This window comes from Carcharhinus amblyrhynchos, chromosome 1 (genome assembly GCF_965287045.1).
Source record: "Carcharhinus amblyrhynchos chromosome 1, sCarAmb.v2.hapA, whole genome shotgun sequence".
Classification (NCBI taxonomy): Eukaryota; Metazoa; Chordata; class Chondrichthyes; order Carcharhiniformes; family Carcharhinidae; genus Carcharhinus; species Carcharhinus amblyrhynchos.
In genome coordinates, this window is record NC_137324.1 from 80,442,102 (window position 1) to 80,457,352 (window position 15,251).

The window sequence follows — 15,251 nt, forward strand, 5'->3', positions numbered from 1 at the left end:
AAAGGAAAACAGAATTAGAGGGCACAGCCTCAAAATAAGGGGGGCGCAGTTTAGATCGGAGTTGAGGAAGAACTTTTTCACTCAAAGGGTGGTGAACCTCTTAAATTCTCTGTCCATTGAAGTAGTGGAGGCTACCTCGTTGAATATATTTAAGTCACGGGTGGATAGATTTCTGATAGACAAGGGAATTAAGGGTTATGGGGAGAAAGCAGGAAAGTGTAACTCATCCACATCAGATCAGCCATGATCTTACTGAATGGCGGGACAGGCTCGTAGGGCTAGATGGCCTACTCCTGCTCCTATTTCTTATGTTTTTATGAAGTATTCTGCCAGCGGTTTTAAGTAGGGAGTTTCTGAATTTTGATCAGCACTATGAAAGAGGGCAAATTAGTTCCATGTGTTTGCTGCTCTTGTTCTTCAGGATGGTATAGTGACAGTAGGGAATGAAGTTTGTGGCAGGCATCACAATGTCTTCTGTCTTCCCTTTAACTGAAGGACATTTCTACTCATCCAGTTCTTGAACAAGCACCACTAACAAAAAAAATCCGTTAAGAGAAATCAAGAGAATGATTTGGGAATTTAATTATACCTTGTTGCATTATCTGTAAATGGGTGAATGGAAAGCGGCCATTCAGGCCCTCGGATGATAGCAGCAGCTCCAGTAATCCAGGCCGGACTGTGTGAGCAGCGGCCTGAGCTGTGACCTCTTTTAAGATCAAACCAAATAAACAAACTCGAGTTAAATCAGGACAAAGTAAAAAATATAGTAAGGGCTAATGGACATAGAGCTGCCGCAATGCAGAACTCCACACACTGCCCCGCGCCGCTCTCCGACCCCGGCCCCGCCCCCTCTCCGGCCCCGGCTCCGCCCCCTCTCCAGCCCCGGCTCCGCCCCCTCTCCGGCCCCGGCTCCGCCCCCTCTCCGGCCCCGGCTCCGCCCCCTCTCCCCCCGTTCCGGTTGTCGAGCCCGGGTGGGCGGGGCTCAGAGCGGAGACAAGATGGCGACGGAACAGGTGAGAGAGAAACCAGAGAGAGAGAATCTGGAGAGAGAATGAGGGTGGGAAACTGGAGAGAGAGAAAAAGGGAGTGGGGTGGATCTTTTTAGAGAGGGGGAGTTTGGAGAAGGAGAGAGGGGGAGTTTGGAGAAGGAGAGAGAGGGGGGGTTTGGAGAAGGAGAGGGGGGGGGGTTTGGAGAAGGAGAGGGGGGGGGGTTTGGAGAAGGAGAGAGGGGGGATCTAGAGAGGGAGAGGGGAGATCTGGAGAGAGAGTGTGTATATCGGGTATTTGAAGAGTGTGTTTGGGGGTGGGATTTGGAGAGAATTGTAAATGGCCATGATGAGAAACAAATGCTGAGAGGTTGTCATTCAGGTGGAATGGACAAAACAGCGGCAGATGGAATTAAATTGCAGTAAAAATAATGTGATGTATTTCCATAAAGTATCTTAACAGTAATATTTTGAAGGAGGGGAGATGTGGAACTGCAAAGGAATATTTGTGTTCTACCCAAATGTAATTCCACAAGTGGATACAGTCATAAAAATACCTATACCTAAGGCTAGTGAGAAGAAGTATAGAATATGAAATATAATGGCAAATCTTTTCAAACCTTAGAAAGATTATAGCTTAGAAAGCTGTGTGGGGCTTTCAGCCCAGCACGATAGGAAGGATAGTGAGGCAGTTGTGCGGCAACAAATGACTAGGATATTAGCTGCTTACGAGACTATAGTTACAAAAATAACTGGGCTTGGTCATTAGAACAGGTGAGATTAAGGGGCAACTGATGGTATTTAAAGTGATGAAAGAATGGGATAAAATAGACTGTAACAAACTGTTTCTTGTGGTTAAGAGATCTAGAGAGACACAGCTGGATGATTAAATGCCAGAGATTTACAATGTAGAGCTTGGTTCATTTCTTTACACAGCAGGCCATGTTTAGTGGTTGAAGCTGGCACCATGTTGGCTTTTAAGAATCCGTTCAATAGCTGGTCAAAAGAAGAGGATATAAAGGTATATAGAAATAGAACAAGCATGTGGAATTAGGAATTCTGTTTATATGGAGGATAAACAACAGATTAGTTCATCAAATGGCCTGTTTCAATGTTGTGACTTCTGTATATTTCTACATAGATATTACAAAAGAACTTGTGGCTTATTTCTCAATTTACCTGGCTAATTTCCCATTCTCTTCTGCCATTATCATCTGCCATACCATTGACTTCTGTGGGATCTTGTTTCCACCTCCCTGTTATTCCTATGAGGCAGGAATGGTTATCCTTCATATGCTTTCTTAAGAGAGCTGATGTAGGGACTGTGGGCTGTGCTGGGACCTTTGCAGAGACTGTAAGCTGCCTGGGAATACAGGAGATGCATTGCAGCCATCCACTTGTATCGCACATCTAAAATGTAAGGACTGAATTCTCCAGCTGATCTATGAGGGGTGTTTGCAGGGGCTGCCTTCACGAAGAAAACTACTGATTAACCATGTTGCAGTCTGACAACCACTTTTATCCTGTAGGATCATTTTAAGCTTCTTTAGAAACAGCAGTAACATCATCTGTGTATAAAAGTATAAAGCACATGGGCAGCATTGGTGGCACAGTAATTAGGACTGCTGTCTCAGCTCCAGGAGCCCAGGTTCACTTCCAGCATTGACTACATTCTCTTTGTGGCCACATGGGTTTCCTCTGGGTACTTCTGTTTCCACCCACAGTCCACAGATATGCAGGTTAGTTGAATTGGCCATGCTAAACTGCCCCTTAGTGTCCCAATGTGTGTAGGTTAGATGGATTAGCCTTGGTAAATGTGTGGGTTTACGGGGATAAGGCAGGAAAAAGGGCCTGGTTAAGATACTTTGTTAGACTGTTGGGTATATATGTGATGGGACAAATGACTTACACTGCAGTGATTTGAGGATCATGATTTGTGTTTGCTAAAGACATCAATTGACTCAGTTCTCATGAATAACCAGTCTGAAGGACTGCTGCAACATGACTGTACAAGGTTCAACAAAAAAAAACGTAGGTGGTACTGGTGTAGTCATATGTATTCCCTTCATCAATCCCATAAGCTACTTTAACAAGGAAGATTTTCAATCTCTTGAAGTCCAGCTCATTTGCGATAAGCAGCAACTCATTATGCAAGTGTTTGTGTGTTTCTTTGGCAATGCAATGATGCAAAGTTGATTCGTTGGTTAGGAAGAAAAAGGAGGCTTATGTTCGGATGAGGCTTGAGGGCTCAGGTAGTGCATTAGAAAGTTTTAGATTGGCTAGGAGGGAGTTAAGAAGGGCTAAAAGAGGACATGAGATGACTTTGGCTGATAGGATTAAGGAGAACCCTAAGGCGTTTTACAGGTATGTCAAGAACAGAAGGTTGGTTAGGGCAAGATTAGGGCCAGTTACAGACAGTAGAGGGAAGTTGTGTGTGGAACAGGAGGAGATTGGAGAGGCGTTGAACCAATATTTCTCTTCGGTGTTCACGCAAGGGGACATGAATGTAGCTGAGGAGGACACTGGGGTGCAGGGGTGTAAAATAGATAGTATTGCAGTTGATACGGGGGATGTGCTGGATATTTTAGAGGGTTTGAAAATAGATAAGTCCCCTGGTCCGGATGGGATTTACCCTAGGATTCTCTGGGAGGCAAGAGAGGTGATTGCGGAGCCTCTGGCTCTGATCTTCAGGTCGTCGTTGGTCTCTGGTATAGTACCGGAAGATTGGAGGACAGCAAATGTTGTCCCATTGTTTAAGAAGGGGAGAAGAGACTTCCCTGGGAATTATAGACCGGTGAGTCTTACTTCTGTGATGGGTAAGGTTTTGGAAAGGATTATTAGAGACAGGATTTATAGTTATTTGGAGAGTAATGAATTGATTAGAGACAGTCAGCATGGTTTTGTAGCGGGTAGGTCGTGCCTTACTAACCTTATCGAGTTCTTTGAGAAAGTGACCAAAGAGGTGGATAGGGGTAAGGCAGTTGACGTGGTGTATATGGATTTTAGTAAGGCGTTTGATAAGGTTCACCATGGTAGGCTTCTGCAGAAAATGCAGATGTATGGGATTGGGGGTGATCTAGGTAATTGGATCAGGAATTGGCTAGCAGATAGGAGACAGAGGGTGGTGGTTGATGGTAAATATTCGTCATGGAGTTCGGTTACGAGTGGGGTGCCTCAGGGATCTGTTTTGGGGCCACTGCTGTTTGTAATTTTTATTAATGATCTGGATGAGGGTATAGTTGGGTGGATTAGTAAGTTTGCTGATGACACCAAAGTCGGAGGTGTGGTAGATTGTGAGGAAGGGTATCATAGTTTGCAGGGTGACTTAGAAAGGTTGCAGAGCTGGGCCGCGAGGTGGCGGATGGAGTTTAATGTGGAGAAGTGTGAGGTAATTCATTTCGGTAGGAATAACAGATGTGTTGAGTATAGGGCTAACGGGAGGACTTTGAATAGTGTGGAGGAGCAGAGGGATCTAGGTGTATGTGTACATAGATCCCTGAAAGTTGGGAATCAAGTAGATAAGGTTGTTAAGAAGGCATACGGTGTCTTGGCGTTTATTGGTAGGGGGATTGAATTTAGGAGTCGCAGCGTCATGATGCAACTGTACACAACTCTGGTGCGGCCGCACTTGGAGTATTGTGTGCAGTTCTGGTCCCCACATTACAGGAAGGATGTAGAGGCTTTGGAGAGGGTGCAGAGGAGGTTTACCAGGATGTTGCCTGGTATGGAGGGGAGATCCTATGAGGAGAGACTGAGAGATTTGGGGTTGTTTTCGCTGGAAAGAAGGCGGCTAAGAGGGGACCTTATTGAAACATATAAGATGATTAGAGGTTTAGACAGGGTAGATAGTGATAGCCTTTTTCCTAGGATGGAGAAAGCTAGCACGAGGGGGCACGACTTTAAATTAAGGGGGGGTAGTTATAGGACTGATGTCAGGGGTAGGTTCTTTACCCAGAGGGTGGTGAGGGACTGGAATGCCCTGCCAGCTGCAGTTGTAAATGCGCCTAGTTTGGGGGCGTTTAAGAGATCTGTGGATAGGTTTATGGACGAAATGGGATTGGTTTAGATTAGTGGGTTAGTGTTTTTTTTTTAAAAGCTGGTCGGCGCAACATCGTGGGCCGAAGGGCCTGTTCTGCGCTGTAATGTTCTATGTTCTATGTCTTTAATTTTAAGGTAATTCACCATGTCTGCACTTTGACTAGGAAGGCATGTTTATGATCCCAGTTGATGTTACTACTGGACGGTCAGATCCCAGAGTGGAACCTGACATGACAGATCCTAACTTTTATTTAGAGATGTGATGAAGAGCCATAGGATTGCTGATTAACTTCTAACAAAAGAATAAAACATTTATTGTGCTTTTCCTGATTGCTATCTGTGAGGAAGGATGCAGGAGATGGTTGATTGAGGCCATCCAATTCAAGCTTAATGTTCCCACTGTCTCATGGTAGGTAAGGTCAAGACTGGCCTTCAGTTGACCTTTTGGGCTCCTGTAGTGGGCAAATTAGTCCTTTCTCCTTTCAGTCCAGTGTGCCATCATCTACAAATTAGTACAGCTGAAAAGGAAAAGAAGTAGGCTGACATGACAGACTTGCAACTGAGACATTCTTTCTGATTCTTCCCATATAATTCCCAAGTATGGACTGGAGCTTGAGGAACAATGTTAATTTCTCATTTTCCAGGGTCTTCTACTTTAAGAAGAATGCAAAAAGTGAGCATGTAGTCCTTTAGAGATTTCTGATAAGAGCAGGAGTAGGCCACTCAGTCCCTTGAGTCTGTTCTGCCATTCAATAAGATCATGTCTAATCTGATTGCAACTTTAATCCCATATTCCTGCTGATCCCAGCTAACCTTTCACTCCCTTGTTAATCAAGAATCTAAGTAGCTCAGTCTTAAAAATACTCAAAGACTCTGCTTCTACTGACTTTTGAGAAAGAATCTCAGATTCATGCCCCTCTGAGAGGAGACATTTCTTTGTGACCTCCTAACTCTAGATTCTCCAACAAGAGAAACATCCTTTTCACATCCATCATGTTAATACTCTCCCAAGATTTTGATCAAGTCACCTCTTACTCCCCTGGGTACAACCCTAATCTCTCCAGCCTTTCCTCATGAGACAACCTACCCATTCCTGGTGTCAACAGGCAGACTGGTGTAAAAACTCTTCAAATGAAGAGAAGCTAAAAAAGAAAAAGTGTACTAAATTTTCTCAATTACAAGCTACATTCTGTGTGAGCAGTTTCTAGTTACAATTTGCATACACTCTGCTGTCATTCTTATTTCCTGGCAAGTTAAAATTATGACTTTGAAAATATTTTTCTTAGCCAAGTTTTTCCCCTCTGGCTTGAAAGGCATAATTGGTGATTATTTCTGCATGTTTTTAGAAATACAAGTATACAGTCTGCAGACTTGAAAGACCAGTATATTTGTATCTAACCTAGACCTATGACAAATATTTTTCAATTCAGTAAAGAACTGAATTGATTCACAGTTCAACATGAGTTGTGTTTGTCAGCAGGAACCGCTGTAAAAGAATTGCACGTTATTTGCTATACTAAATTTGAACATTATTTTCCTTGCTTTTTCAACAGAGTTCAAATGGTCCTGTCCGACGTTCCATGCATGAGAAAGCAGTTGATCGCAGAAATGTAAACAAGGAGCACAACAGCAACTTTAAGGCTGGTTATGTTCCAATTGATGAAGAGAGACTGCACAGGACAGGGTTAAGAGGTCGTAAAGGCAACCTGGCTATTTGTGTCATTGTCCTTATGTTTATCTTGGCAGTAATTAATTTAATTGTGAGTATAATCTTTTGTCAATTTGTTGGCAATACTGAGTGATAATGGGAATGCATATGATGTAATGGTTATGTTACTGGATTTGTAATCGATTTGCCTGGACTATTAGTCTGAAGATATGAGGTTAAATCTCACCATGGTAACTAGGGGAATTTAAATTCAGTTAATAAATCTGGAGTTAAAAGCTAGTATCAGGAATTAGAATCATAGAATTCCTATCGTACAGAAGGAGGCCATTCAGCCCACCAAGTTGCACTGACCACAATCCCACCCAAACCCCTATCCCCATCCCATAATTCCATGCATTTGTCCTAACTGATCCCCCCTGATACTAAGGGCAATTTAGCATGGCCAATCCACCTAACCTGCACATTTTTGGACTGTGGGAGGAAACCTCGAAGATACAGGGACAATATGCAAACCCCACACAGACACTGACCTAAGCTGAGAATTGAACCCGGCTCCCTGGTGCTGAGACAGCAGTGCTAACCACTGTGCCACTATGCTGTCTGGCTGTAGGTATGAGGAATGCTGACCGTGAAACTAGCAGATTGTCATAAAAATCCATCTGATTCACTAATGTCCTTTAGGGAAGAAAATCTACCATCCTTAACTTGCCTGACCCACATGTGACTGCAGATTCACAGGGATGTGGTTGACTCTTAGCTAACCTCTGAAATAGTAGCAAGCCATTCAGTTAAGTTTGTTCAGGCAATAAAGATATTTTGGCCCTGGAGGGAGTGCAGAGGAGGTTTACTAGGCTGATACCGGAGTTGAGGGGATTGAGCTATGAGGAGAGGCTGAATAAACTAGGCTTGTACTCGTTAGAGTTTAGAAGAATGAGGGGAGATCTCATTGAGACGTATAAGATGATGAATGGGATGGATAGGATAGAGGTGGAGAGACTCTTCCCGCTCAAAAAAGACAGTAGGACTAGGGGGCACAGCCTCAAGATAAAGGGGAGGCGGTTTAGAACGGAGTTGAGGAGGAACTTCTTCACTCAAAGGGTGGTGAATCTCTGGAATTCTCTGCCCGTTGAAGTGGTGGAGGCTGCCTCGCTAAATATTTTTAAGAAGCGGGTTGATGGGTTTTTGATAAGAGAGGGGATTAAGGGTTATGGGGAGAGGGCGGGAAAGTGGAACTGAGCCACAACAGATCAGCCATGATCTTATTGAATGGCGGGGCAGGCTCGAAGGGCTAGATGGCCTACTCCTGCTCCTATTTCTTATGTTCTTATGTTCTTATAAATGCTGGCCTTCCCAGCAATGTCCCATCCTGTGAAAGAATAACAAATCTACAAAATGAAAATTATTCTGAGAATTATGTGAACAATTTGAATGCAGTATCTGAAAGTGCTATCTTTTCAACTCTGAAAACTAGTGCTTGTTTCTGCATTGCCACAATCTTGTTCATCATTGTCATTTAGATTGATCAGTGCACTTGTGCAAGTTATGGTTATGAGGAAAACCTGAATAACTATGCAAATTAGTTTTTGGTTTTGTACAAGCTTAGTAACTATCCTAGTTACATATTTAAATTCTCACTCCCAAACGTTGCCTAAATAGGTCAGATTTATTTGACTTGTACTGTATATTTTGTCAGCCAGTTAACAGACGTACCAAGTACTGTGGAGATGGACAATTGAAAACGGGCAAAGTATCAATCTGGGAGTACCCAGTCAAGAATTTGCGCACAGGTGACAGAAGAGTGACGGTCATTGGACGTTTGTGTTGGGACAGAGGAATCCTCCAGATTTAGTGGGAGGATTGTCAAACAAATGCTAGTGTCCTTCTTGAAGCCAGCTTCACGAGCATTCAGGTAAAACTTCTACAAAATCCACTTCCTTGGACGGGACGCTGTTTGGATGGCCAGAAACAAACTCTGCCGCTTGGCCCCGTTTTCTGAACTCCTTCAAATGACCGGCATTCCATGGCAGGACTAAGAAAATGCTTCAAGGCCATTCCGAAGCATTCCTTGAAGTGCGGCAACATTGACAATGACTGGGAGGAGCTTGCTATCAGTTGTTCAAAATGGCAACAGCTTGTCCATCAAGCTGCATTGTGCTTTGTGTCACAATGTCTTGATGATGAGGCAGAGCGGCAGCAAAGAAGGAAGGAAAAGGAAGCAAATTCTGCACTCTGGATCTCACTATCTTATAGGACATGCTGCCCCTTGTGCTAAAAGATCTGACAGTCAGGAATTGTCTTGTTCAGTCACATGGCAGAAACTGACAACCCTGAGCAGACGTCATCGTTGAATCAAGGGAAAACTGATGACAACTGCCACAGTGCAGTATGGATGCATACTAGTAGGATCTGTTAGCAAAAATGAAATACCTGTGTATGCAATTATTTAGGCAAATTACAACAGGAAGAGAATTTTAAAATACTAGGTTAATTAGCTTGAGTCAGTTGTGCTTTTGACTCCTGTCTTGAGCTGATCCATGTCACAGATAAGAACATAAGAGCTAGGAACAGGAATAGCCATCTTGCCCCTCAGGCCTGCTCCATCATTCAGTAAGATCATGGCTGATCTTTTTGTGGACTCAGCTCCACTTGCCCGCCTGCTCACCATAACCCTTAATTCCTTTACTGTTCAAAAATCTATCAAATTTGCCTTAAAAACATTCAATGAGGTAACCTCAACTACCTCACTGGGCAGGGAATTTCACAGATTTACAACCCTTTGGGTGAAGAAGTTCCTCCTCAACTCAATCCTAAACCTGCTGACTTATTTTGAGGCTGTGCCCCCTAGTTCAAGTTTCACCCGCCAGTGGAAACAACTTCCCTGCTTCTAGCTAATCTATTCACTTCATAATTTTATATCTTTCTATAAGATCCCCCCTCATTCTTCTAAATTCCAAGTGTAGTCCCAGTCTACTCAGTCCTTTCACATAAACTGACCCTTTCAACTCCAAAATCAACCTAATGAATTTCGCCTACACCCTCTCCAGTGCCAGTACTTCATTTCTTAAGTAAGGAGATCAAAACTGTACACAGTACTCCATGTGTGGTGTCACCAGCATCTTATACAGCTGCAACTTAACCTTCCTGTTTTTAAACTCCGTCCCTCTAGCAATGAAGGACAAAATTCCATTTGCCTTCTTAATTACCTACTGTACCTGCGAAGCAGCTTTTTGCAGTTCGAGCACAAGAATACCTAGGTCCCTCTGCATAGCAGCAAACTGCAATTTTTTTTCCATTTAAATAGTAGTCCATTTTGCTGTTATTCCTGTCAAAATGGATGACCTCACATTTACTAACATTATACTCCATCTGCCAGAACCTTGCTCACACTTAAACTATTTACACCCCTCTGCAGACATTCAAAGAACAAAAACAGCCTGGGAAACAGGCCCTTTGGCCCAACGAGCCCGCGCCGCCATCTCCCACCACCAGTCCCCCTCTCCACCCACGACCCTTGTCTAATGTTTTATGGCCATCCAGATTGAGGGAAACTAATTTAGGGACAATTTATTACTGCCAATCAGCCTAACAGCACATCTTTGGGGTGTGGGAGGAAACCGGAGCACCCGGAGAAAACCCACGCAAGCACGGGGAGAATGCACAAACTCCCACAGACACCGGCCCAAATCCTTGTGTCTGCACAGCAATCAGCGATAGTCACTGAGCTGTCGTCTTGCCCAGTATCTGGTCCAGTTTAGGCACTATGACACGAAGCACTAGGCCAATCTCGAACAACCAAGAGCAGCCCCAGTACGACCCATCGCATGTATGCCCGTCGTTGGACACAAGGCTGACCGACTTAAAACCTGTGAATGAAAAGGAAAAAAAACATTATTATTGTACCATATCCATTTACCTTACTAGGGACGCCCCAATGCTAATGACCCTTATTTAAAACAATCTCCTATATCCACCCATCTCCAACTCAGTCATGTGCCTGTCTAAGTTACTCTTAAAGGACTCTAGCGTGTTTGCCTCCACCACCTTACTTGGCAGAACATTCCATACCCCCACTACCCTCTGTGTGAAAAATCTCCCTATAATATCAGTGTTGTACCTCTCCCCCCTCACCTTAAGTCCATGGCCCCTTTTCCTATGTGTCACTATCATAGGAAATAGCTTACCTCTGTTTACTCTATCTATACCCTTCATAATCTTATATACCTCTATTAGATCCCCCCTCAGTCAGCGTCTTTCAAAGGAAAAGAGCTCCAATTTCTTCAATCTTTCCTCATTCCCCAGTCCTTCCATACCAGGCAACATCCTGGTAAACCTCCTCTGCACTCTCTCCAGAGTCTCCACGTCCTTCCGGTAGTAAGGCGACCAGAACTGGACGCAGTACTCTAAATGCGGCCTAACCAACGTTCTGTACGACTGCAACATTAGACTCCAGCTCTTATATTCTATACCCCTTCCTATAAAGGCGAACATACCATAGGCTTTCTTCACCACGCTCTCCACTTGCACTGCCACCTTCAAAGACTTGTGCACTTGCACCCCCAGGTCTCGCTGTGATTCTGTACTCCTTACGGGCTTACCCTTTATCATATAACTCCCCCCTACATTATTCCGGCCAAAATGCATCACCTCACATTTATCCGGATTAAACTCCATTTGCCATGTATCTGCCCAATCAACCAGCCTATCAATATCCCGCTGTATTGCCGGACACTGCTCCTCGCTGCCCGCCAATCCAGCCATCTTGGTGTCATCAGCAAATTTGCTGATCACACCACTTACTCCCTCTTCCAAATCATTTATATACACTATAAAGAGAAGAGGTCCCAGTACTGAGCCCTGCGGCGCACCACTAGTGACAGACCTCCAGCTAGGAAAGGACCCCTCCACTACTACTCTCTGACTCCTCTCTGCAAGCCAGTTCTCTACCCATCTAGATACCTGACCACATATCCCATGAGCTTTAATCTTCTGTACCAACCTACCATGAGGGACTTTGTCAAACGCCTTACTGAAATCCATATAGACGACATCAATGGCTTGTCCTTCGTCGACCGTTTTTGTCACCTCCTCAAAGAATTCTACCAGACTCATAAGGCAAGACTTCCCCTTTACAAAGCCATGCTGCGTATCCTTAATCAGATCACAACGCTGTAAGTGCGCATACATCCTATCCCTAAGAATCCTCTCCATCAACTTGCCTACCACTGACGTTAAACTCACCGGCCTATAGTTACCCGGGCTATCCCTCCTACCCTTTTTAAACAATGGTACCACATTCGCTATCCTCCCGTCCTCTGGGACCTTACCTGTGTCCAAAGAAGAGACAAAGATTTGCGTCAGAGGCCCAGCAATCTCATCCCTCACCTCCCTAAGCAGCCTAGGATAAATGCAATTGGGCCCCAGAGATTTATCAGTTTTTAATGCCAGCTAAAAGCCCTAACACTTCTTCCCTCGTAATCGATAGATCTTTCAATTGGTCTACTGCTTCCTTGATGATCATACCAGACATAAAGCTCCTCTCCTTCGTGAATACCGACGCAAAGTATTCATTCAGGATCTCCCCCGTTCCCTCTGCCTCTAAGCACAATTCCCCACATCTGTCCCTGAGAGGACCGATTTTACCCCTAGCCACCCTTTTGTTCTTAAGATAGGAGTAAAACGCCTTTAGATTCTCCTTAACCCTACCTGCCAAAGCCATCTCATGCCCCCTCTTTGCTCTCCTAACTCCCCGTTTCAGATCCCTCCTACTCTCTCTGTATTCCTCCAACGCTCTCTCCATTCCCAGCTGCTTAGACCTGACATACGCCTCTCGTTTCTTCCTAACCAGGTCTTCTACATCTCTAGTAATCCACGGCTCCAATCCTACCATTCCCATCCTGTCTCCTAAGCGACACATGCCTTTCCTGCACCCATTGCAGTTTTCCCTTGAAAGACTCCCACATGTCTAACGTGGTCTTGCCTTCCAACAGCCTATCCCAATCTGTATCCCTAAGCTCCTGCCTAATCCGGCTGTATCTAGCCTTTCCCCCAATTTAGCACCCTCCCCTTAGGACAGCTCTCATCTTTTTCCATTCATGTCCTAAAGTAGACGGAGTTGTGGTCACTATTAGCCACATGTTCGCCTACCGCAACCTCAACCACCTGACCCGGCTCATTGCCCAGAACTAAATCCAGTATAGCCCCCTCTCTAGTCGGGCTATCTACGTACTGTTGCAAGGATCCTTCCAATACACATCTTACAAATTCCTCCCCATCTGACCCCACCCCCCCAAGCTCTAGACACCTTCCAATCCACCCCAGGGAGATTAAAATCTCCCACTACAACAACCCTGTTCTTCCTACATTTATCCAAAATGTCCCTACATGTACCCTCTTCCACTGCCCGCGGGCTATCGGGCGGCCTATAGTACACTCCTAGCATAGTAATGGCCCCCTTCCTATTCCTCAACTCCACCCACAGAGACTCAATTCCCAACCCCCCCCATGTTATCCTCCCTCTGCACCGCTGTGATCTGCTCCCTAACTAAGAGCGCCACTCCCCCTCCTTTTTTCAACCCTCCCCTATCACGCCTAAAACACATTATACTCTGGAATATTTAGCTGCCAGTCCTGCCCCTCCTTTAACCACGTCTCTGTCACTGCCACCACACCTGAATTCCTCGCGAACATCAAGGCCCTAAGTTCATCTGACTTACCCGTCACACTCCTCGCATTAAAACAGATGCACCGAAGACCCTCAGGCCTTCTCGGATCCTCCTTCTCCCGGGAGATTTTCCTATCATCTAGACTTACCCTGACCTCCAACTCACTCCCACTCCCAGTGCCTGAGCTTCAGTGTCTTCTGCACACTTTGCTCTACCACTCATCTTAGTGTCAAATGCGAACTTTGACACATTATACCTGGTCCCCAATTCCAAATCATCAATGTAAGTTGTAAACAATTGCGGTCCCAACGCTTATCCCTAAGGCATACCACTAGTCACTGCTTGCCAACCAGAAAAGCATCCATTTATCCCCAATCTTTGATTTCTGTCAGTTAACCAATCCTCTATCTGTGTTAGTACATTCTCCATAATGCCATGCATCTTTATCTTATGTAGCAGCCATTTGTGCACCACCTTATAAAATGCCTTCTGGAAATCCACCAGGACCCCATTGTCCACTGCGTTTGTAATGTCCTCAAAGAATTCCAGTACATTAGTTAAACATGACCTGACTTTCATGAACCCATGCTGCGACTGGCCAATGGGACGATTTTTATCCAGCTGTCTCACTATTTCTTCCTTGATAGATTCAAGCATTTTCCTCACTACAGAAATTAAGCTAACTGGCCTGTAGTTCCTGGCCTTTTGTCTACCTCCTTTTTTTTTATAAATAGCGGTGTCACATTTGCTGTTTTCCAATCTGTTGGAACTGCCCCAGCGAATTTTGGTAAATTACCATGAGCGCATTTGCTATTTTCCCTGGTCATCTCTTTTAGTACCTTGTGATGCATTCCATCAGGGCCAGAAGACTCGTTTACCTTTAGTCCCATTAGGTTGCCCAACACTACCTCTTTAGTGATAATGATTGTTTCTAGGTTGTCACCTCCAGGGCCTCCTTGTCATCATTTTTTGGCATGTTCTTTGTGTCTTCCACTGTGAAGACCAACACACAATATCTGTTCTATGCCTTGGCCATTTCCTCATTTCCCATTATTAAATCCCCCTTCTCATCCTCTAAAGGACCAATGTTTACCTAAGCCACTTTTTTTAGTTTTATATATTTATAGAAACTTTTGCTATCTGTTTTTCTATTCTGAGGTAGTTTACTCTCAAAATCTATCTTCTCTTCTTAACTCTTCTCATGCCTTTCTGTTGCTCTTTAGTAATTTCTCAATCCCCTAGTTTCCCGCTCATCTTTACCACTTTGTATGTATTTTCTTCCAATTTGATACCCTCCTTTATTTCCTTAGATACCCATGATTGATTTATTCCTTTTCCTACAGTCATTCCCTTTTCACTAGTATATACTTCTGTTGAGCATTGTGAAAAATTGCTTTGAAAGTCCTCTATTATTCCTAATTTGTCCTGACATAAAGTTTTTGCTCCCAGTCTACTTTAACCAACTCCTCCCTCATCCCATTATAGTCTCCTTTGTTTAAGCACAAGACACAGGTATTGGATTTTACCTTCTTGCCCTCCATCTGTATTTTAAATTCAGCCATACTGTGGTCACTGCTTCTGAGAGGATCTCTAACTATAAGATCATTAATTATTCCTGTCTCATTACACAGGATCAGATCTAGGATAGCTTGCTCCCTCATAGGTTCCATTACATACTGTTCAAGGAAACTATCGCAGATACATTCTTTGAACTCCTCCTCAAGGCTGTCTTGACCGATCTGGTTTGACCAATTAACATGTAGGTTAAAATCCGCACCCCCCCCCCCAGAATAATTACCATACCATTTTTACAATTATTCCCTTTATTGCTTGCCCCACCGTGATGTTATTATTTGGTGGCCTAAAGACTATGTCTATCAGTGACTTTTTCTCCTT

The 15,251-nt window shown here is 44.2% G+C and overlaps 1 protein-coding gene across 1 annotated transcript in view; it reads left to right on the top strand.

The window, feature by feature from the left end:
* The first annotated feature begins 940 nt into the window (after positions 1-940).
* The window catches only part of sgcb (sarcoglycan, beta (dystrophin-associated glycoprotein)), a 33,754-nt gene continuing 19,443 nt past the window's right edge, over positions 941-15,251 (top strand). Inside the window, exons 1-2 of the mRNA XM_080187681.1 lie at positions 941-1,013; positions 6,578-6,784. Of these exons, the coding sequence (XP_080043807.1) occupies positions 999-1,013; positions 6,578-6,784 (222 nt within the window). The 5' untranslated portion in view covers positions 941-998. The remainder of the gene's footprint in view (positions 1,014-6,577; positions 6,785-15,251) is intronic.